The sequence below is a fragment of the Centroberyx gerrardi genome, chromosome 16 (genome assembly GCF_048128805.1).
Source record: "Centroberyx gerrardi isolate f3 chromosome 16, fCenGer3.hap1.cur.20231027, whole genome shotgun sequence".
Lineage (NCBI taxonomy): Eukaryota > Metazoa > Chordata > Actinopteri > Beryciformes > Berycidae > Centroberyx > Centroberyx gerrardi.
In genome coordinates this window covers 29,087,781-29,111,463 of record NC_136012.1, presented here as the reverse complement: position 1 = coordinate 29,111,463, position 23,683 = coordinate 29,087,781, and the positions used below count along the sequence as shown (strand labels likewise).

At 42.7% G+C, this 23,683-nt stretch overlaps 3 protein-coding genes and 1 long non-coding RNA gene across 10 annotated transcripts in view; 1 reads left to right on the top strand and 3 right to left on the bottom strand.

The window, feature by feature from the left end:
• LOC139924831 (leukocyte cell-derived chemotaxin-2-like) lies at positions 1-5,717 on the bottom strand. Its single transcript, XM_078289195.1, has 4 exons — positions 5,602-5,717; positions 4,251-4,362; positions 896-1,047; positions 1-389 (listed from the first exon to the last, which is right to left on the bottom strand). The coding sequence occupies exons 1-4, from the start codon at positions 5,636-5,638 to the stop codon at positions 223-225; spliced, it is 468 nt and encodes a 155-aa protein (XP_078145321.1). The 5' UTR covers positions 5,639-5,717; the 3' UTR covers positions 1-222.
• rnf4 (ring finger protein 4) overlaps positions 1-23,683 on the top strand; it is a 132,237-nt gene that overhangs the window by 18,865 nt on the left and 89,689 nt on the right. The window lies entirely within an intron of this gene.
• On the bottom strand, positions 7,852-14,135 carry LOC139919081 (uncharacterized). 7 transcript variants are annotated; one of them, XR_013507258.1, is made up of 5 exons: positions 13,988-14,135; positions 13,198-13,449; positions 10,371-10,409; positions 8,739-8,902; positions 7,852-8,318 (listed from the first exon to the last, which is right to left on the bottom strand). It is a non-coding gene; the product is annotated as an uncharacterized LOC139919081 (long non-coding RNA). The 7 variants fall into 7 exon arrangements; XR_013507257.1 differs by having other exon boundaries at positions 13,198-13,446; XR_013507261.1 differs by having other exon boundaries at positions 13,202-13,446.
• The window catches only part of LOC139919080 (proteinase-activated receptor 4), a 7,335-nt gene continuing 729 nt past the window's right edge, over positions 17,078-23,683 (bottom strand). The window contains exon 2 of the mRNA XM_071908671.2: positions 17,078-19,948. Within this exon, the coding sequence (XP_071764772.2) occupies positions 18,873-19,948 (1,076 nt within the window). The 3' untranslated portion in view covers positions 17,078-18,872. The remainder of the gene's footprint in view (positions 19,949-23,683) is intronic.

The following is a 23,683-nucleotide window of genomic DNA, read 5'->3' as shown; positions in this document are numbered from 1 at the left end:
CAAAGCCTGGTGCTTCTGAGCCGCAGAAAGAATACAGCATGGAGTGTTAATCTAGACTTTAGCAAATGAATGCATGAACTTCAAGAGTAGATTTGCCGAAGATCACTATGATGCAATTAGCGGACACATTAAAACACATAATATAAAGACAGGGTGAGTCCATCAGGTCATCGGTGAGTCCATCAGGTCATCGGTGAGTCCATCAGGTCATCGGTGAGTCCATCAGAAGTAGCGTGTGGGATCAGACTTGTCGCACATCTGGACGTGAACATGCGAGGTGATTCCTGGGTAAACGCTCTGCATGGGCAGCATGGTGCCGAGCCTCTGACCCTTCCTCACCACGCCCGAGGTCCGGTCCGGCTTCACATAGAACAGCTTGAAACACAGACCTGCAGGACAGGATCAATACAATTAGTGACCCGATCGATCAGTTATTAGCCAATTACAGAGAAAATGGCTGTGTGGTGTTTTTAAAGGAACAGTGCAGTGGTTTGGCTTCAGAACACTGAACAATTCTGCTGCTGGTCAAGTTCCTGTTCACTTCAGGTGTTTTGGTGACATGGAGCTGCTAGCTACTCGCTGTGTGTTACGTGGACAAACAAAGTTTGACATGAGGGGGAGGAGATTATTTAATTTTTGGGTGAACTATTCCTTTAACTCGTACTTTTCAATACCTGCACACCTCATCATTATTGCTTATGGTCTGCTGTCTGTTGGTCTTTTGTCACCAGACTAATTCCTGGATATTTACTAGACTTGGTGATTAAAGTGACTCCAGTAACAGTTCCTTGTTCTGGGTTTGATTGGTGAAATGAGTGTTAGGATCTGAAGCTGACTGAAGGAACGGATCGATTTGGTTTCAGATGTTCTGTAAAGACATTTGAGACGAGCCGACCTTCTCCGCTGAGGTTGATGCCGTTGTTAATGGCTGCCTTTTTGGGGTCGGTGTAAACGATGACCTTGCCGTTGAGCGTCACGTCAAACGGAGCGTAGACAGTCGCTCCATCGCTGCACACTATATCCAGACCTTTGTGCAGCCGGCTTCCCCTGAGAAAGAGCAGATTCAGCCAGTCACAACACACTCCAACACGTCAGTTGTGCCTTCTATCTCTCCAGCTGGTAGTTTTTTACAGTTGGTTACATACTGAGTCCACTTTTTCAAACCTCTTCACACTGTTGTCTGTACCAACACGCAGCTTGGCACAACAGTTCATTTCACACCCAAAATGCACCAAAACTACCAAAACACTGCATACTTCTGTCAAAATCAAATAATTCCACCAAAACAGCAGCACTAGTTTTCTCCAACAGCAACACTTTGTCACTCATAACACAATTACCTAAAAAACACTAACAACAGATAGCATTACAGTAGATGCGTCATTTTATGGCAATCTTTGATGTAGTAAATAATTTTGTGCTCTCTAGTTTTTTGTTGTGTGTATATATATATATTTTGTTGCATGGTCTTATATGCCTAAAGTTAGCCAGGTTGAATTTGATAGTACTGGTCACCTTTTTACGTAATATGCTTTTGTAAATGACAGATTCGAATCTAAAATGATTCCAAGGTATTTAAAATCAGACACCACCTTGTTTTGAAAAGAGTATGTAAGCATTTGCAAAATGGGCTGTAGATACACATGGTTCTGCTGCTGGTCGACTTTGAGTGAGAAAAGAATTCAAGAATTTTGAAAGCTGTGGTCACTGAATGCATTTTGTGTTAAACCGATGCATTTTGTGTTAAAGCAAGGCAAGAGTCGTCACAGTTTGGTCCGCAGAGACTTCTGTTGTGCTGACAGTGTGAAGAGTTTTGAAAAAGTGAGTCTAGCATTGAGACAGGCTTGTAACCAATTGTAAAAAACACAGTCCTTTTGTAATACATTTCTTTTCCTAGCTCTCGCTCTTACATGATCCTATTGTCACAGGGAGAATGTAACTGCACTCAGGCCCTGACCTTTGACCTCCTTACTATTGGTTGCTTGTATTGTTGGCCATCTAGGAAGTGAAGCTTATTCAAGTTGCATCATAATTTAATAGTTTATTTAATTGACAGTATAGTGAAATCCCGTTCCTTCAGGCAGCTGAAACAACTTGGTTAAGGTTAGGGAAAGGCTTTGGTCATTCTTAAATAAGAAAAACTTTACTGGTATTAAAGGCAAACAACACCCACTGAGCTACTTCAATGTGGCACAACTTCCAGTTTATAGTTGTGTCTCCTTTGTTTCGTGCTGGGAACAAACTATTTCTCTCTTTTCATGCATGGAGCATGTAGATCAGGTGGTGTATTCATACTGCAGTACAGACCCTTGATACAGTTCCCAATACAATTCCCGAATTTCTCCAAGGGGATTAATAAAGTGATATCTTATCTTATCTTATCATATCTTATCTTATCTTATCTTATCTTACAGACCCTCAACAAACTAGCTTACCAAGTCAAGGAACACATGCTGTGTCAGCCTGCTGGGTGTTGACAACAGTGTTGTAGGTAAGTAAGTAAAACTTTATTTCTTTTATTTTATTTATTACTTTTGTAACCACACAGTTACAAAGTGCTTCACAGACAGAAAAGAAACAGTAAAAATAAATACATATAAGAATACAACAAGAATACAAACATCATGCAGGCAGACGATAAATCCATCCGGACATTAATACACACACACAGAGCACATTACAGTTTTTTACGATTGCTAGCAACCTTTTATCAGTTCTGTAGTCACATTTTCATAACTCTTAACACAGTTAGCACAACATCGGTCTGTTGCGGGCCATACCATTAACACATTTCTTGTTCCTTTGACACAAAATGCATTCAGTGAACACATTTTAAAAACTCTTGAATTTCTTTTACACACAAGCTTAACCAAGACCAAAACTATGGATTTTTACTGCCAAATTTACAAATGCTTTCACACTGTATGTCAGAACAGATAACCTCATGTTCTAAACCTAACTTATAGGCTAAATTTGAAGTGAACAGCAGTTCACATTGTACATTGAAACACAAATATATGTCCTATATTTTTTTTTTATTGCTAGTGAGAAACAGCTGATTGAAGTTATGCAAATAGACCAATCACAGCTGAACACTGCCAGGGGTGGATAAGGCACGCCAAAAGATACTTCCCAAGGTGCATAGCCAGAGAAAATATAAGGAGTGATGTGGACGAGAACATGTCCGGGTAGATTAGAAAAGGACTGTGTATTTTTCTTTTTTTTTCTTCTGTGCCTTTTTCTGTTTGTATATTTTATTTTTACACCACTGTAACCAGCAGCTATACTGCAGATTTTTGTTGATCTCTTGCAGTAATTTCCTATTGCAAATAAAGCCTTTACTGCAGCAATTCTGTCACTTATTCCTTTTTCATATAGTGTACATTCTATAAAGTAAAGATGAGTCATTCACTTCTGATATAGAATGTTTGCAAAACATTTACTACACTCAACAAAAGAAAAATGTAGAGTGACTTCAAAAGAAACTGCAGTGCGAAAAACAATTGACTATCAATATACTGTCTATTGTATAAGGGTAGAACTGACACATGTAAAGTAATGCATTTTCTGTAATACCATCTGCTGTTAGTATTTTGTATGTCATTGTGCTGTGATTGACTAAATGTTCCTGTTGGAAGAAAACATGTGCTAGTGTTTTGAAAGAATTATTTGATTTTGAGACATGTTTGCAGTGTTTTGGTAGAGTGAGTGTATTTTGACAAAGTATTCTTGCATTTTGAAAATTAGTGTTGGTGTTTAGTTTACAATATGTGATTTTGAGCATAAAATTAACTGTTTTGCCAACTGTGTGTTGTAGGTGAGTTGGTGTGTGAAGAGTTTAGAAAAAGTATTATAAGTATTGAAAAGCGATCGTAAAAAACTGTAAATAACAGCACAGCCTAACTTATAAAAGGGCCGGCTGTTTTTAGCTGCTGTGTTGCATTGTGTCAAGTTGTGTTGTGTTGCAGTGTTGTGTTGCATTGTTGTTGCGGTGTTGCATTTTGATGTATTGTGTTGCATTGTGTGGTGTTGCATTGTTGTTGCGGTGTTGTGTTGTGGTGTTGCATTGCGTTGCATCGTGATGTATTGTATTGTGTTGCATTGCGTTGTGTTGTGTTGTGTTGTGTTGTGTTGTGTTGTGTTGTGTTGTGTTGTGTTGTGTTGCGTTGTGTTGTGTTGTGTTGTGTTGTGTTGTGTTGTGTTGTGTTGTGTTGTGTTGCGTTGCGTTGCGTTGTGTTGTGTTGCGTTACCGTCTGGCTCCGTAGCGTCCTTCCCCCCAGCTGTCTCTTGTTCTCCTCTGGTTGGTCGGGTTTCCACTGCAGAGCGGACCGAACCGAACACCGTCACACACACTGAGCACAGCTGGAGAGACAGCACACATTCACACTAACACACTGCATATACTTTACCATCACACACACTTTATATACTTTACCATCACACACACTGCATATACTTTACCATCACACACACTTTATATACTTCACCATCACACACACTTTATATACTTTACCATCACACACACTTTATATACTTTACCATCACACACACTTTATATACTTTACCATCACACACACTGCATATACTTTACCATCACACACACTTTATATACTTTACCATCACACACACTTTATATACTTTACCATCACACACACTTTATATACTTTACCATCACACACACTGCATATACTTTACCATCACACACACTGCATATACTTTACCATCACACACACTTTATATACTTTACCATCACACACACTGCATATACTTTACCATCACACACACTTTATATACTTTACCATCACACACACTTTATATACTTTACCATCACACACACTTTATATACTTTACCATCACACACACTGCATATACTTTACCATCACACACACTTTATATACTTTACCATCACACACACTTTATATACTTTACCATCACACACACTTTATATACTTTACCATCACACACACTGCATATACTTTACCATCACACACACTGCATATACTTTACCATCACACACACTTTATATACTTTACCATCACACACACTGCATATACTTTACCATCACACACACTTTATATACTTTACCATCACACACACTTTATATACTTTACCATCACACACACTTTATATACTTTACCATCACACACACTTTATATACTTTACCATCACACACAGCTAGACAGCAGAGCGGCAGACGGTCACCAGCTGTTCTAATGTTTTACAGCTGTTTTGCTTGTTTTAATTTATTTTATGTGTTTGAGGTTTGATTTTATTTGATTGATTGATTGAAGCACTTTGTAAACTGCTTTAAAAAGTGTTATGCAAATGAAGTTCATTATTATCATGATATAGTGTAGTCCTATTTTGAATCAGAATGGCAGATAATACAATAAAGTAGTAGTAATTAGTAGTTTTAATTTATTAATTCAATTTGAGCAGACAAATCAGCGCTGAAACAGCAGATAAATCATTATGGTAAGGTTTATGGTAACATTATGGTATGGTTTAAAAAAGCCTTATGCAAAACGATCAGACACAAAATATAGCAATAAAAGTAAATCATCAACATAACTAGTGATGTAAATAAGCAGCAGTTCGTACCCAGCAGCGCTGCCAGCAGAACCAGTCCAGTTTTCATGGTGAATCTGCAGGTTGGATCTGTGAGAAGCTGATCAGGTTTCTGCTTTCCACACTGAGGCTTCCTGAGGCTTCCTGAGGCTTCCTGAGGCTTCCTGAGGCTTCATGAGGATTTATAGAAGCTGGTGAGCACATTTCCTGTAAGCTGGCAGCTTGCCACGCCCTTTCTGTCTTCACTCTTACAACAGAGTAAACAGTCCAGTATTGCAATAAATCACCTTTACTGGAAGGAAAACACTTTCGTTTTCAAATGTGTACAAACATACAGTCTGTGGAAGCTAAATTTGCCACAGGCCTTAGTGTTTGTGAGTAGTAGATGCAGGAATTGCGTAAAAATAAAAAAATCTCCTCATCATGTAATTGCAGTGTTTATTTTTGTGTGATGAAGTCATCATGCTCTCTGTTAAGTCTTCAACCTGAAAGAGAAGGATATGAAGGGAGGCCGGCAGTTTTTACTGACAAAATGTGTTTCAACATGAAGAACGGATCTGAACGAACCCACGAGGCGCTCAGCGCTGCATTCCTCATGTGAGGAGAGTTGGGCTTTGAATTCAAATGAAGGACGGAAACTCAACAGACGTTTTGTTGACATCAAGTTGAACATCAGCCTGTTCTGCTACCAAGAGCCAGAACCTCTTTATATTTCACATCATGCTGTTTTAATGCTGTTTGGGTGGCAGAAGGTTTTCTGAGCAGCAGCGAGGAAAATATTCCCTAATACTCACTCCCATAATGCATTTCTCTCAGATACTGTAGAAGAATATTGGCTGATGTGCATACTGATCTTAGTTTCTCTTCAGCACCTTTTCCCACCAAACTAAAGTAGATGTGAGGAGTGTGATGTTCCTTCGTCACTCCACTGTTATCCCAAGATCCCCCAAACTGGTTCAGACCCGTTCCTCTCTCATCCTCACATTCTGTCTCCACCTTTGTTTCCACCCATTTGTCTCTTTGTATAAAACTATTACACTTTCCCATACATTCAGCTCAGCCTGCTCAGACAGACTAGTGCTATCTAGTCTAACGCTGTTCTCCATATGCAACAATAAGACTTTGAGGTTCATTTCCTCAACAATACAAAAAGTAAACACAGTTCACACTGCTGCAAATCATCAAATCGAGTGTGGAATCAGTTCCACCTTGGAAACTCAACGTGGCCAGAAGGTCATCTCCGCCCATATTACCTGTTTTATCTAATCTAACCTAATCTGACAAGATATATATGATATAATATGATATGATATGATATGATATGATATGATATGATTTGATCTGATCTAATATAATATAATATAATCTGTAATGTAATGAAATCTAATGTACTGTACTGTAATATACTATAATGTGCTGTAATATACTATAATGTACTATAATGTACTGTAATGTACTGTACTGTAATATACTATAATGTGCTGTAATATACTATAATGTGCTATAATGTACTATAATGTACTGTAATGTACTGTACTGTAATATACTATAATATACTATAATGTACTGTAATGTACTGTACTGTAATATACTATAATATACTATAATGTACTGTAATGTACTGTACTGTAATATACTATAATATACTATAATGTACTGTAATGTACTGTACTGTAATATACTATAATATACTATAATGTACTGTAATGTACTGTACTGTAATATACTATAATATACTATAATGTACTGTAATGTACTGTACTGTGATGTAATGCTGTGGTGAACTGGATCAGCTGCAGGCTGCATGTGAGCGATGGTTGATGTCAGTCACCTTTCCTGGCAACTTGGCACAGGACAAAGATTACAGCTGTGTGTGTGTGTGTGTGTGTGTGTGTGTGTGTGTGGTCTTTCCCAGCAGCAGCATATTGACTTTTCATGTATCTTGATCTTAACAATATAATATTCATCAACAGCAGTAACTATAACACAATAACAGATAATACAGGATGTTCATAGCAACAAACTGCAACACCACACACACACACACACACACACACACACACACAGCTAAATGTGTTGCAGTAACAGAACAGATTGTGCTGTGGTTAGTGTAGTTCCTAAAAAAAATGGGCAAACTTCCCCTTTCTGAATTTACAACCAAGTGTGAAATATAAACAAAAATACGTCTGTTTTTTGTGTGTGGGAACGCCGACCTGCTGCTACACAACGAGCTTTTAGAAAGAAATGACCACAAGCACTTTATATCAGCTCTATAGCTTTCAACTTTATTTCAGAAATATATGGGTACATTTATATAAATCAGAATACACCTACCAAGCTGATATTTACAGCATTTAAGTGTTCAAACACGTCTAGTTTGTGTGTTAAAATAAGACTACATTTCAAGGTGAAGAGGAAATGTTCATTGGTAATCAATACTGGCTTTAACTGTGGGATTGAAAGGCCGCTGTGGAACATAACAGCAAAATGATTCCATGAAATTTCTGCATCAAAAACTAATCAGGTATTATTAAAGTTTAAAAAAACAACAACACAGATGCAACAGAATCCTTCATTGGATCAAATACACAACATGAAATAAGAAAACTGAGCAAGCTCCAAGAGTTTCAGATAACGCTCTGATGTGTCCAGATCTAACTAACATCAGTCACATCTGTCTCCTCTTCCTCCTCCTCTTCTTCCTTCTCCTCCTTCTCCTCTTCCTCCTTGACTTTTGGCTCTCTGATTGGCTGAAAAGTAAATGGAAAAATACAAAGCTTCACTCTGCCGTCACTGAAGGGATTCAGTCCATTATAACAGACAGAGAGACAGACAGTCAGACAGACCTCGGTCAAATAGTAACTGAAAGTAATTCATAGTGTTTGTTTTAATCTGCATGGAGCACCAGGTGGGCGGGGTTTACCTCATCAGAACAGTTCAGATGTTGCCAGTTGGTTCTAATCACAGAAAGATATGCTAGACTGAGTTTGAGATACTTTCCTGTTATTGTCTAAACTGTCTTTAAAACCCCACCCACCTGTACAAACTCCACCTACCTGTACAAACCCCACCTACCTGGCACCTCCGCAGGTTAAAACAAACCGTTAAAAAAGTATTTCGAAATACTACTTGGTCCAGCTCCGCTCACAGACTGAATGAAAGCTCGTTACCGTGCGTCTCAGCGTCCTGGGGGAGGGGCTTTGCGGCACCTTGAAGACCGGCAGCTGTCCGTCAGCATCTTGGCTCCGCCCCCTCTGGCCGGACCACAGCCACACCGCAGCAGCCAGCGCAGCCAAGAGGGTCAGCAGAGCTACAGCCAACACAGCAGGTGGTCCTGCAGCGGGACAGAAGGTCAGAGGGTCAGAGGGTCAGAGGGTCAGAGGGTCAGAGGGTCAGAGGGTCAGAGAGACAGAGTCAGAGGGTCAGAGGGTCAGAGGGACAGAGGGACAGAGGGTCAGAGAGACAGAGTCAGAGGGTCAGAGGGTCAGAGGGTCAGAGTCAGAGGGTCAGAGGGTCAGAGGGTCAGAGGGACAGAGGGTCAGAGGGTCAGAGGGTCAGAGTCAGAGGGTCAGAGGGTCAGAGGGTCAGAGGGACAGAGGGTCAGAGGGACAGAGGGTCAGAGGGTCAGAGAGTCAGAGAGTCAGATCTGCACAGTAACACTTTATACTGAGGAGCACATATTCACACATATTCACCATTCATACTAGTAGAATATTATCAGTCATTATAAACCACTTATTAGTTCTTCTTCCTCTATTCTACAGTACAGCCCATTAACCACACAGTTAGTCTTTCTAAATAACTTCTATTCATATGAACTAACACACAAAACTAGAGGCGTCAGTAAAGCCTCAATAACTCTAAATAAAGTCTAACTCAGATTATGTTCCCCATTCTGAAGTGAAGTCCTGATCATGGTTAATGCACACAGTTTGACACTTCATCATACAGGTTCCCTATTCTGAAGTTCCTCTCTCTTCACCTTTACTAAAGCATTACAGCACACAGTTTCTAGAGTTAACTCTTCCTGGTCTGAAGTGATGCGTTACACCAAACTGAGGCAAAGATTAACTTGAGAGCAGGATCCTGCAGCAGCATGCAGGTTTTCATTCCAACCAGCCACTGCAGCCGCTCAGTTCACCAGTTCACCAGTTAGTGGATTCAGCTGCTGTAGTTGGTTGGTTGGAAATTAGAACCTGCAGACTGCTGGACCTCCGGCACCAGGAGGGAGGAGACTGGTGCAGAGCTCATGGAACAGAGCTTGGTTGTGATTGAAGTAAGATTCATTTTGAGACGCCCCAGGTAGGTTGTGGCACTCGGCACATATATTGGGTTTATATTCACTCACTATATGGATAAGTTAGCAATGTGAACATGTTTAAATCAAATCTAAGAAGGTAGTGATTCAAATCCAACATGTTAAAAGCATCTTATATGGTTCATCAAACAATATCCTCAATAAACTCTGCTGCCCGCATGCTCACCTCCACCCGCCACATCACCCCTATCCTCCATGACCTCCACTGGCTCCCGATCAAATACAGGATACATTTTAAAATACTACTCACCACCTTCAAAGCCATCAACAACATGACTGACCGGTGTTATCCCGTTCTTATCCAGACAATAAAAGTGTCATTGCAGAAATAGAAGCAAGTGTCGAGCTCTTCATTCAACACAACGCAGATTTAGAATAGTTACACACAGGGAAGAGCTGGACAGCAAGTTTCAAAAACCAGAAAACCAACATGTAGACTGATCTCTCCACCAAGAGAGATCAGCTGCTCTGATGTTTTTCTCACCGTCAGCCTGCAGCGCTGCCTGGGGATCCATGGGTCAGTCTGAGAGGTTACAGAGGAGGTGGAGGAGGTGGAGGAGGTGGAGGAGGGGGAGGAGGGGGAGGAGGTACAGGAGGGAGAGGAGGTGAAGGAGGGAGAGGAGGGGGAGGTACAGGAGGTGGAGGAGGTGGAGGAGGTACAGGAGGTACAGGAGGTACAGGAGGTGGAGGAGGTGGAGGAGGAAGAGGAGGTACAGGAGGGGGAGGAGGTGGAGGAGGTGGAGGAGGAAGAGGAGGTACAGGAGGTGGAGGAGGTACAGGAGGTGGAGGAGGTACAGGAGGGGGAGGAGGTGGAGGAGGTACAGGAGGTACAGGAGGTAGAGGAGGTGGAGGAGGTGGAGGAGGTGGAGGAGGTACAGGAGGTACAGGAGGTGGAGGAGGTACAGGAGGTACAGGAGGTGGAGGAGGTACAGGAGGGGGAGGAGGTGGAGGAGGTACAGGAGGTACAGGAGGTAGAGGAGGTGGAGGAGGTGGAGGAGGTGGAGGAGGTACAGGAGGTACAGGAGGTGGAGGAGGTGGAGGAGGGAGAGGAGGGAGAGGAGGTACAGGAGGGAGAGGAGGTGAAGGAGGGAGAGGAGGGAGAGGAGGTACAGGAGGTGGAGGAGGTACAGGAGGTACAGGAGGTGGAGGAGGTAGAGGAGGAAGAGGAGGTGGAGGAGGGAGAGGAGGTGGAGGAGGTACAGGAGGTACAGGAGGTGGAGGAGGTGGAGGAGGGAGAGGAGGGAGAGGAGGGAGAGGAGGTGAAGGAGGGAGAGGAGGGAGAGGAGGTACAGGAGGTGGAGGAGGTGGAGGAGGTACAGGAGGTACAGGAGGTACAGGAGGTGGAGGAGGTGGAGGAGGTAGAGGAGGAAGAGGAGGTACAGGAGGGGGAGGAGGTGGAGGAGGTGGAGGAGGAAGAGGAGGTACAGGAGGTGGAGGAGGTACAGGAGGGGGAGGAGGTACAGGAGGTGGAGGAGGTGGAGGAGGGGGAGGAGGTGGAGGAGGTACAGGAGGTGGAGGAGGTACAGGAGGGGGAGGAGGTGGAGGAGGTACAGGAGGTACAGGAGGTGGAGGAGGTACAGGAGGGGGAGGAGGTAGAGGAGGGGGAGGAGGTACAGGAGGTGGAAGAGGTACAGGAGGTGGAGGAGGTAAAGGAGGTAGAGGAGGTACAGGAGGTGGAGGAGGGGGAGGAGGTACAGGAGGTGGAGGAGGTAGAGGAGGTACAGGAGGGGGAGGAGGTACAGGAGGTGGAGGAGGTACAGGAGGTGGAGGAGGGGGAGGAGGTACAGGAGGTGGAGGAGGGAGAGGAGGTACAGGAGGTGGAGGAGGGGGAGGAGGTAGAGGAGGTGGAGGAGGGGGAGGAGGTGGAGGAGGGAGAGGAGGTACAGGAGGTGGAGGAGGTACAGGAGGTGGAGGAGGTACAGGAGGTAGAGGAGGTACAGGAGGTGGAGGAGGGGGAGGAGGTGGAGGAGGGAGAGGAGGTACAGGAGGTGGAGGAGGTAGAGGAGGTGGAGGAGGGAGAGGAGGTACAGGAGGTGGAGGAGGTACAGGAGGTGGAGGAGGTAGAGGAGGTACAGGAGGTGGAGGAGGGGGAGGAGGTACAGGAGGTGGAGGAGGTAGAGGAGGTGGAGGAGGTACAGGAGGTACAGGAGGTGGAGGAGGTAGAGGAGGTACAGGAGGTGGAGGAGGGGGAGGAGGTACAGGAGGTGGAGGAGGTAGAGGAGGTGGAGGAGGTACAGGAGGTACAGGAGGTGGAGGAGGGGGAGGAGGTACAGGAGGTGGAGGAGGTGGAGGAGGTAAAGGAGGTAGAGGAGGTACAGGAGGTGGAGGAGGGGGAGGAGGTACAGGAGGTGAAGGAGGTAGAGGAGGTACAGGAGGTGGAGGAGGGGGAGGAGGTACAGGAGGTACAGGAGGTGGAGGAGGTACAGGAGGTACAGGAGGTGGAGGAGGTACAGGAGGTGGAGGAGGGAGAGGTGTTAGTACCTGTAGACACCACAGTCTCTTTAACACAGTGGTTTGATGCAGCTGCTTCTGTATGAAGGGTTTTTGTTTCTTCTTTAAGCTGCCCCGTGGAGTTTCAGGAGGAAACTGAAACAATAACTATTCACAAATGTTTAGATGTGAACTTAATCTCATCACATATTCTAAAAATACACTTTTGAAGCGAAGAGAAGCTGACGTGACAGCAGGTCGGAGTGTGGGATCTGCAGGTTCAAACAGCGCTGGACTCCTGAAACTGCCTGAGCTGACAGTAAAAACCCCGGTGCAGTAAAGTCCTGCTGCCACTAGATGGCAGAAAATACTTATTTTATCACAGTCTGCACAGTCAGTGATAATCCCACTAATGTCCAAATGCTGTAGAAATATGAACAGATAATTCTTCTTTGTTCACAAAGAGTTATAAAAACAGATAACTGCAATTTTGTTGTTTTTCTTTATTCCTTACATTCAAAAAATCCCTTAAAACAAATCTTTCTAAAACTGCTTTTAATTTTAACTTTCTTGTCTTTCTGCCTATTTGAAATGTTTTATTCTCTGTCTTATTCATTGATATTGATGTGTGTCTGTTATGTGTTTTGTGTATCTCCTGTAATATGTAAAGCGTCTTTGAGTATTTAGAAAAGCACTATACAAATAAAATGTATTATTATTGTTATTATTAAAGTGAAAGTTTCCACTGTCGTGTGTGTTGAGAGTTCATGAGGTGATGAAACCTGCTGAAACCAGACTGTACGAGCTGGGAGATGTGAGATAATACACACTCTTCTCTTCGTTCCTGTTAAACAGACTTTTTGCAGATTTGTGGTTTTGACCTGCCAGCTGATTCAGATGATGACTCTCCTGGATCTCCGTCTCTCGTCTCCTCGCTCTCTGCAGGCTGTGACTTGGTGTTCAGCACAGGAGAGGCTGCTGGTCGGACTCCTGGACCGTAAAGTTTCCTCTCCCCTCTCAGAACGTGTCAGTCAGCCACTTCCTGTGGGCGTTAAGCATCCTGTTCTGGGGCGTTTGTGGTTTCGAGTTTATCTGTCAGCCATCTGCAAAGAGCGGCATCAAACCCCAGACTGCTGCCCATCAGGAAAATCAATAATCAATAACGCTGGAGAGAAATTCTCTGCAGCCAGTTGCCTGTCTGTTAATGAGCATCAGCAGAGAAACAGTTTAAACAGCAGCCATAAGCTTTTCTGTTCTGGTTCCTGCTGTTAGCAAAGGTGGAAAGTAACTAAGTACATTTACTCAAGTTTGAGGTACTGGTATACTTTACTTGAGTATTTCCATGTTGTGAGACTTTCTACTTTTCCTCCACTACTTTTCAGAGGGAAATATTGTACTTTTTCCTCCCCTACATTGTACATTTTACTGCTAATACTTCTATACTTTTTCTTAATAAACTTTTTGAATGCAGAACTTTTACTTTTAATTAAGTATTTTTCCATTATGGTATTGATACTTTTACTTAAGTAAAGGGTTTGAGGACTTTTCCACCACTGGCTGACAACATGTTTAATGCCCCCAATGATATCAGTTAAACTTTGTCATCATCATCATTACAGTTTGAGCATGCTGTACAAGTTTGATTTCAACCAAAAAAAAAAACGATCTTACCAAAGAGCCAATGAGCTTTCTGACTTCCACACACTTCCTCTGCATCAGATAAACGACAGCAATATTTAACTTCCCTTCATTCATGTTATGTTGCAGCTGAAAGTGAGTCGGACGCTCTGCTGCCTGTCAGTCTGTCAGTCTGTCAGTCAGGCTGAGCTGCAGCGGCCTGCAGACTCTGATAGTCTTATCTGAAAACACACACACACACACACACACACACACACACACACACAGCAGCAGGCGGCGAGACGCTGCAACACGCTGACATGCTGTTTGTCTGCAGAACGACACGCTGACATCTTGTTCCTCCAACACAATACTTCAGAAATGGACAGCAGTTTTTTCAAAGTTAGATTTATTTGGATTGGACAGCCTGCATTTACAACTCACATCCATCCCATTCCCACCCTCATAATACAGACAATACAACAGACAGTCTGTTGTTGACATGGTACAATATAGATTTAATATTTCACCACTGCATATGTGAGATTATTCTGAAATGTGTTCCAGAAATTTGATGGCAAATTTCAATCTCTCCATTGCTAGAAAATGAGGGAAACCCTTAAGCCACTGTCTGACTGTTGCCTTTTCTTTATTTCCCATAATATAAAGTATAATTTTTCAGCCTGGAGGCGACTGACACTAACCAATCCATTCCGATTCCAAATGAACATCAACACAAAAATTTAAGTTTTAACCAACCAACCAATGAGCCTTGAATTTCTCCCTCCCCCTTGTTGTGAAATGGATCAGACCAAGGCAATCGAACACAGATTAGTATAGACAGGTCTTTGATGCCAGAGTTTGGAGTTGAGATTGCAGCAGGAGTCGACGAATTCCATTTATTAGTAGAATCAATTCTCAGAATCGACGTGATGGAATCGAGAATCAACTCTTTTGGAGTCGACTCTCCATCCCTACTTCTTGGTCTTCTGTCTAAGTTCTCCAGGTGAGAGTCCAAAAACATAACCATGAACAAAGCAGTAATTCATCTGAAATTATCCCCAAAACCTTTGAGTTGCTGGACGATCCCACCGGCCAAGAAGCAGTGAAGCAGACGCAGAGCCGCAGCACATAGACTGGGTCTCTGTGTCGGAGGATCTGGACTTCCTGGAAGAACATGAAGGGTTTGGATCCACAGTGAGATCTACTCTAACTGACACTAACTACTCTAACTGACACTAACTACTCTAACTGACACTATCTACTCTAACTGACACTAACTACTCTAACTGACACTAACTACTCTAACTGACACTATCTACTCTAACTGACACTATCTACTCTAACTGACACTATCTACTCTAACTGACACTAACTACTCTAACTGACACTATCTACTCTAACTGACACTAACTACTCTAACTGACACTATCTACTCTAACTGACACTAACTGACACTAACTACTCTAACTGACACTTACTCTAACTGACTCTAACTACTCTAACTGACACTAACTACTCTAACTGACTCTAACTACTCTAACTGACACTATCTACTCTAACTGACACTATCTACTCTAACTGACACTAACTGACACTAACTACTCTAACTGACACTTACTCTAACTGACTCTAACTACTCTAACTGACACTAACTACTCTAACTGACACTATCTACTCTAACTGACACTATCTACTCTAACTGACACTAACTGACACTAACTACTCTAACTGACACTTACTCTAACTGACTCTAACTACTCTAACTGACACTAACTACTCTAACTGACTCTAACTACTCTAACTGACACTATCTACTCTAACTGACACTAACTACTCTAACTGACACTAACTACTCTAACTACTCTAACTGACACTAACTACTCTAACTGACACTATCTACTCTAACTGACACTATCTACTCTAACTGACACTAACTAACTGACACTATCTACTCTAACTGACACTAACTACTCTAACTGACACTAATTACTCTAACTGACACTAACTACTCTAACTGAAATCTAGTGATGGACAGCACAACATAAACCAGATCTTACAACAGTGAGCTCTGTTGGTATTTTTAAGACAAAGTTAAAGAAGGATTTTATGTTTTTCTCATTCTTCCAGTCTTAACCTGTTTTATCCTGTTTTACTCTTTCATTTTGCAGCATTTTACTGCCATTTAAGTATTTATGTTTAACTGGTTTATTTCATTTTCTGTTTTGGTTTATTATCATGTGAAGCACTTTGGGCTACAATTCTGTATGAAAGGTGCTATACAAATACAATTTATTATTATTATAAACCAATTGATGGTACTTTTTAAAGGATAATGAGGAACTAAAGTCCTTGGTTGACTACTGAGTCTGAACTATAGACTGGATCCAACTGATTTTACATAATATTGAAAGATGAAGTCCAGCTCATAACTGAATTAATCCAAATTAAATTAAATGAATCATTATATTTTCCTGAGAGCGTCTGTCTGATGGAGCCGGATGTTTCAGCTGATTTTAAATGGATCAGTTTGGACAGTGATGAGACCAGCGCCTCGTAAACCAGACAGACGAGACGATCCCTTTATTCACCTCTTAAATCCATTTGAGTCTTTCAGGTTTTACACTTTGTGTCTCCGGGGAAGCTGAGCATCGTCCTGCTTCACTTTCATTCAGTTATAACATAAAGAAGGAGGTTTAAACACAGAACTTGAATGAATAGAACGGTCATTCCCATTCAAATCAACGTTCCTGCACGGTCGGAGCGGCGGCCATTTTGATGTGAACCGTTGGACTAGCTTCTGTTTAAAGCGACTTACACTGGAACAACAGTGGAAGGACCGTTCTATCCATTCAGGTTCTGTGGTTTAAACCTGAAGGAAACTCAGTCCTGGGCTGTGGAGATGAGAGTTCAAGCTCCAGAGGTTTAGCTGCTGTTTCCAGGCTTTTTCCTTCCTGTCTGCTGCGTTTTGGCTCTGGGTTTCAGCTTTGACATTTTCCATGTCAAACCATAAGCTACAGGAACATTTGGGGCCTCTACACTTTGTTTATTTGACCGTTTTCACGCAAGGTGATAATATCTTCCTTAAAATGCAAGTATGAATTCAGTTGTTGAATTCCTTCATTGTCTTTCTTGTAGAAAACGTACACTACATTTGATCTTTATTTGAACATTTAAAACATATCACAGCTTATATAACATACATGGTATCTTGTTGATTAAGAATGCAGAATAGAAAAGGAATTACACCTTGATATTGAAAAAAAAAAAAAAAAAAGCTAAATTTTCTCTAAACAGGAATAATTACCTTCAAACTAAATTCAAGCAGCTTCACCAAGTAACAGCAGACCGGGTTAAACAGAAACATCCTTCTCTTTTCACACAATCAGCAGTTTACCGTTTTTCATTATCGTTGATTTCCAGGATCTTTATCATTTAATAATAACTAGTGCAGCGCCCGTTCGCCCCACTGCTGCACAGAGCGCTGTTCGCTTGTTTATTCAAAGTTTATAAATATTGAACGTGTCGTGTGTCCAAATTGCACCACGACACCGCATGTCCTTGGATCCCCAGCAATACACCCGCCAAGTGTGAAGTCGATCGGACGAACGGTTCTCAAGATATGCGAAGGACACACACACACACACACACACACACACACACACACACATACAGACAGAGATTCCTTACTTTATAGTATGTTAATAATAATAATAATAATGCATTTTATTTGTACTGCACTTTTCATTCACAGTGAATCTCAAAGTGCTACAGAGTTAAAAACAGAAATAAAAACGAAGAAAAAAGATCGCTAACAAGAGTTAACATGAAAAATCCTTCTGAATAAAAAGGTTTTTAGGCCGGTCTTAAAAGAGTCCGGAGTCTGCGCCGCCCTCAGATGGTCAGGAAGGCCGAGCAGGAGGCCCCATCCCGATCTGACTAACATCAGGATCCCTGCAGACATCTGGAAGAGTCTGAAGTTTACATCTACTGGCCCAGCAGGTATACAACTACTGACATGAGTTTATCCACATATATATTACATAAGACATGTGTTTATCCTTCATGCACAGCAGGTCAGACTTATTAGGAAATGGGTTTCTGTCTCCATGAGGGATAATTACTCCACACTTTTTACTTTTACACTTTTACACTTTTTAAATTACATTTCTGTTTCCAGATGTTTGCCAGCGACAGCACACTGAACACGTGACGTCAGGGAATTTCAGGATAAACAAGAGTTTATCTTGTTTATCTTGAGTTTATCAAGTTAAAGAGTGTGTTGGTGTTTAGAGAGAAGACGAACAGCAGAGACAGAGCGACCGCACGAACAGAAGAAAGTGAACCAGAACAGAAAATGGAGTGGAGTATCTATGCCAATAACCTTCCCATTCATTACTTTCCTTAAAAGTAATGCATTTCTTTACCTATTAGGCTACTCCCCAAGAAACGTAATTAGTTACACTACTCGTTACATTACTTTTGCGTTACACCCTAAAATGATAATGCTAGGTTTACTTGTGTTCATTGTGTCAATAACTCTTGTCAACCTAAGCCACATTACAGCAGAAGAATCTAAATGACAGACACTAAATCTGTCTTTAAGGTTTTTAATAAAGACAGAGCCTACAGCATTAAATTCAGAGTCATAGTTACACTTTGTTGGTTCATTCATGTCGCTCTGCTGTAATCCTGATATTTCTGACTTGACTTGAAGGCAGGAGAAGACGAGGGGAATCTTTCATATATTCAGATATTACACCAATAAAGAGTCGAAGAGGAAGGAACGACGATGTTAGATGAGGAACTGTAATGTGTTTACTGAAACTGGATGCTTTACTTTAGAGGGGAAAGTAATGTGATTACAGTAACTCATTACTTTGCAATGCGTACATTACCCCCAACACTGTTGAGGAGCCGACGCCTCAGTGTTCCTCCTTCACGCTGCGTCACCATCGCTGGTCCCACTGGATTTGGACAAAAAGGTGACCTTTGACCTTCCTGAAGAGGACGAGTACGACACGTTGTTTCCTGACGAGGAGGGAGTCTTGGAGTAGTCGCAAAACAGAACTCTCCTCACCTTTTCCCTGAAGTCGTCCGACACGTAGTAGAAGATGAAGGGGTCGATGCAGCTGTTGAAGGTGCTAACGGCTAAGCTAACCATGTACGGGACGTAGAGGTCGTCCCCGTCCCCGTCCCCGTCCCCGTCCCCGTCTCCGTCCAGACAGCTGTCGCAGTAGGTGAGGAGGAGCAGGATGTTGCTGGGCAGTAAACACACGATGAACACCAGCAGGACCAACACGGTGACTCGCACCGCGTGGTTGTAACGGTCCCCGGCGGCCACCAGGGTGCGCAGCACGGCGCCGTAGCAGAACAGGATGACCAGGAAGGGAAGCAGGAAGAAGAGGATGAACAGACTGCCGAAGTACGGCACGAAGTAGTTCTCCTGCTCCTCCTCCGGCAGGGCGTCGTGGCAGGTGGTGATCCGCGGCTCGTCCAGCGGGTAGGACTGCCGGGACAGCAGCAGCGGCAGCATGGCGGCGAGCACCACCAGCCACACCGCCGCGCTCATGTACAGCGACGTCCGCTTGCTACGCAGCGTCTTCGCGCCGAAGGGGTGAACCAGGGCGATGTAGCGGTCCAGAGCCACCAGCGCCAGGCACAGCACGCTCCCGTACATGTTCCCGTAGAACATCGCCGTGACGACGCGACAAAGCGGTTCCCCCAAGTCCCAGTTGTTCCCTTTAAAGTGGTACACGATCCGAAACGGCAGCACCAGCAGGAGCATGAAGTCGGTGGCGGTGAGGTTGATGAGCAGGACGGTGGACGGCAGCTTCTTGGTCCGGAACAGCAGGACCCACAGAGCCAGCAGGTTGGCCGGCAGCCCGACGCCGAAGGCCAGCAGGTACAGGATGGGGATGTACAGGTTGGTGATCGGAGCCTGGAGCTGCCGCTGGTGCTTGTCCTTCAGCGTGGTGTAGTTACATGTCTTCATCAGCTTGAAAGCTCTTAAACCTGGAGACAGACGAGGGACCAGAGACTCATGTCAAGCTTCAGTTCAAAGAATTTGTACAGGAGTTTATTTATTGCACAGGACTAATTCTCAGCACCACTACAGGCACTTTAGACACTTTATTTTATATGATTTTAGAGATGGTCCTAAGCCGGAAAGAAATGGCTTTTACTACAGTGTTGATTTGTTTGTCCAATTTGAGCGCCGATTTTTTTGGAAGATTTTTGGAGGCAGATTTTACATATGAAGCCCAAGGACCAATGCATTGTTTTATTACATTTGATAAGTGGTCATTGCCTATTATGAGGATCTCTGTTTTGTCTGGGTTTAGGTGGAGGAGGTTTTGTGCCATCTAATTCTTAATAGTAGTTAGGCATTCTTGGAGAATAGTTAGTCTGCTGAGGTCGGTGAGGTTTACGGAGACATATAACTGGGTGTCATCCGCATAGCAATGATAACATACACCCTCGAATTGGAGGATTAACTGACCTAAAGGGAGCATGTAAGGGAGAATAGGATCGGGCCCAAGATTGATCCCTGTGGCACCCCACATGGGGAGCAGGTACAGTCGCCTAGAGATTGTGAATGTTCTGTTAGATAGGAAGAAAACCACTCAAGGGCTGTTCCAGTAATGCGAGCCCACTTGTTGAGCCTATTAAGGAGGATATGGTGATCAATGGTATTGAATGCAGCAGTAAGATCGCGTAACATCGAAACAGAGCATTCTCCTGCATCATCGTGCATTACAATGTCATTTGAGACCATAATAAGTGCAGTTTCAGTAAAGTGGTGTTGACGGAAGCCTGATTGAAATTTATCAAAAATGTTGTTTAGTTGCACCACTTCTAGGAGTTTTTCTAGGACTTTGAAAATGAATGGCAGCTTGGAAATAGGTGGATAGTTATATAAGAGAGGGGTTAAGGTTAGGTTTTTTCAGGATAGGCCGGAGTAACCTGGAACACAGCCAGAGGTCAATGAGCCATTTACAATATTGAGCAGACTGGGGCCAATGGCAGATATTGCCTCTTTGAGAAGAGGAGTGGGGATAATATCAAGGGAGCTAGATGATGATTTCATGTGGGAAACCGTTTCAGTGAGGTCCTGCAAAGAAATGGGGTTAAACTGGCTCAAGTTTTCATAGTCAACATTGGAAGAGGCATGGCAAACTGAGGGAGCAGGATTAACAAGCTTATTCAATGTGTTGAATAGGACTTTATGGTTATTCAGGTTGTATTGTTGTATTTAAGTCCAAGCCAAAGGTAAAAACCAAGTCCAACGTGTGACCATGAATGAAAGTGGGACCTGAGACATGTTGGACCAAGTTGAAGGATTCAGTAGTGTTTAAAAACTGTTTGAGGGAACATCAACGTGAATATTGAAGGTAACAGGTCAGAAAAACCTTGAATGAAATTGTTGCAAAGCTTAGGGGGATCTATAAATCAGGACACACAGTATGGGGCGGTATTTAAAATGTATTCTAAAGCTAAGGTGCTCAAAGGTGTTGAATGTGCCAAGAGTGGTGGGAGAGCAAGTACTATAAATATGTGGTAAGTATGCAGACAAATAAACATGTAAAACAAAACAAATTAATACATAAAAACATCCTTCTTCCTTCTCTTCCATTTCCTGTTTTCTATTCCCTTCCCTTTTACAGCTGAGTAGTGAAGATTTGTGCTAAATAACGATGTAAATATCGGTCTCTTCCACTCATACACACTGCCAGAATTCAGTAGTGACAACCAAATTTATGAATGAGAGTGAATTTGCATCAGTCTGGTCACACTGGAGCAGAGTGGAGTAACATGACCAGACTGTCTGCAGGGTAACAGGAGTCACTCCACTCCTCCGATCTCACAATGGTTGTAAAGAATGTCTGTAACCATAGTAACGTTTACTTCAGACCAATATGGCGGCTACCATTGCCTGTTTTCAGTTTACTTGAGACCAGTAACACCAGTAACCAGAGGCTTCAATTTATTTATAAGATCTTAATAAACCGCCACCGACAGCGGCGTCATGTTCTCTTTTTCCACTGCATGGTCTTGATACTTAACCACAACATTTGGGCCTGAGACCTCAGAACTGGAGGAACAACCACAATGTTGAGGAAACAGACTGGATAGAAGATTTGAGAATGTCTCACAACACTTAACATTACCTCTGTCTCTTTCAAAATACACACCCTGGTTAAGATGACCATTCTCCCAATCCTGGATTGTGACGACTTAATCTACAGGATTGCCCCCAAAAAACCTTCTCAATAAACTGGACGTCATCTGCCACACTGCCATCCGCTTTGTCACCGGTGCCCCTTCCTACACTCATCACTGTGACCTGTATTCTCTAGTCAACTGGCCATCACTCCATACCAGGTGACAAATCCACTGGTATCAGTTCATTTATAAAACTATCACTGGCAAAAAAAACCCATACCTCCGCTCACTACTCAATATCTCCATTAGTAACCACAATTTACGTTCTGGCAAATTCATTATTATGGTCATTCCTAAAGTCCGCACCTCCTTTGGCCGTCACTCATTCCAGTTTGCCGCTCCTAGTGACCGGAATGAGTTGCAAAAGATGCTAAAACTCCACACCTTCATTCTGTTACCCTCCTTTAATAACTCATTACAAGCGAAAGTTTCTGATCACTGCACCTGCTTTTGAATTTGCTTCTTCTGGTCCATAGTACATAGATTTTTGTTGTTGTATATACTGTATATAGGTATTGTGATGTCTTAAATTTGACTAATGTTGTTATGTACTTGCTGTATTTATGTGTTAATGTCTTGCACCGACTTGCCTTCTGTTTCTGCCTCTTGGCCAGGTCGTCATTGTAAATGAGAATTGGTTCTCAACTGACATATCTGGTTAAATAAAGGTAAAAAAAATAATAATAACGGTGATAATGTTATGTAACGTCACATAACAAGCGGTTGTCCAGTCCGGTTCTGGTTCACATGACTCGGACTAACCGAATCCGCTCTCAAATTCAGTAGTCAAAACCTGAATTTTCATTCAGTGAGTTCGGTGTTAGAAAGCGGCTCTCACTCTCCAACTGTGTGAACGTAACAGGATTAAGCTCCAATGAGGAGTGAGAACTGTATTTATTTGCAGTGTGTAGTAGCCGCTGTGCGACCGTTTGATTTCAGAAGACTTGGATTACGCTGCAGAGCTGGATGGAGTCGTTTTATGGACATTTTTTGCTCTTTGCTCTAAAGAACCGAACCCACTGACTTCAGCTGGTCTGGAGAAGGCTGCTAGGGAGTTGTACTGCACCTCCCTGTGTTATGTAGACAAACAAACTTCACCTGTATTTCAACTGGCATGAGGGGGAGGAGATAAAAACAGAAAAGATAAAAGCACAAAGTTGTTTAATAAAAGACAACCAGACAGCCAGTTCCTCTCAGTACAGCGGTCTGATGTTTCTGTATTTATCCTCACAGCAGTGAAGCAGAAGTGAACAGCAGACTGTTAATGTACCACATTTTTACTGTGACGAGGTTCACATGCAGCAAGACAGGAATCTGCATTCTTTACATGGCCTGCACGCACACACACACACACACACACACACACACATATTGTTTCAATCAGTCTTGGAATGCGGTCTATTTGAGCAGCACTGGTGAGGTTTTAACGTTTAGCAGTCGGTAGATCTGGTAAGTCTTTCTGTCTGTCATAAGTTACATTAGTATTTCTGAATTTCTCTATTATGAACTGCATGCTAACGTGCT

What these genes read in the sequence shown, in the direction of transcription:
- LOC139924831 (XM_078289195.1), bottom strand. Translation starts at nt 5,638, where the DNA reads ATGAAAACTGGACTGGTTCTGCTGGCAGCGCTGCTGG. An exon ending in TCTGCTGGCAGCGCTGCTGG is followed by an intron (nt 4,363 to 5,601) that starts GTACGAACTGCT and finishes CTGTCTCTCCAG; the next exon opens with CTGTGCTCAGTGTGTGTGAC. An exon ending in GGACGCTACGGAGCCAGACG is followed by an intron (nt 1,048 to 4,250) that starts GTAACGCAACAC and finishes GCTCTTTCTCAG; the next exon opens with GGGAAGCCGGCTGCACAAAG.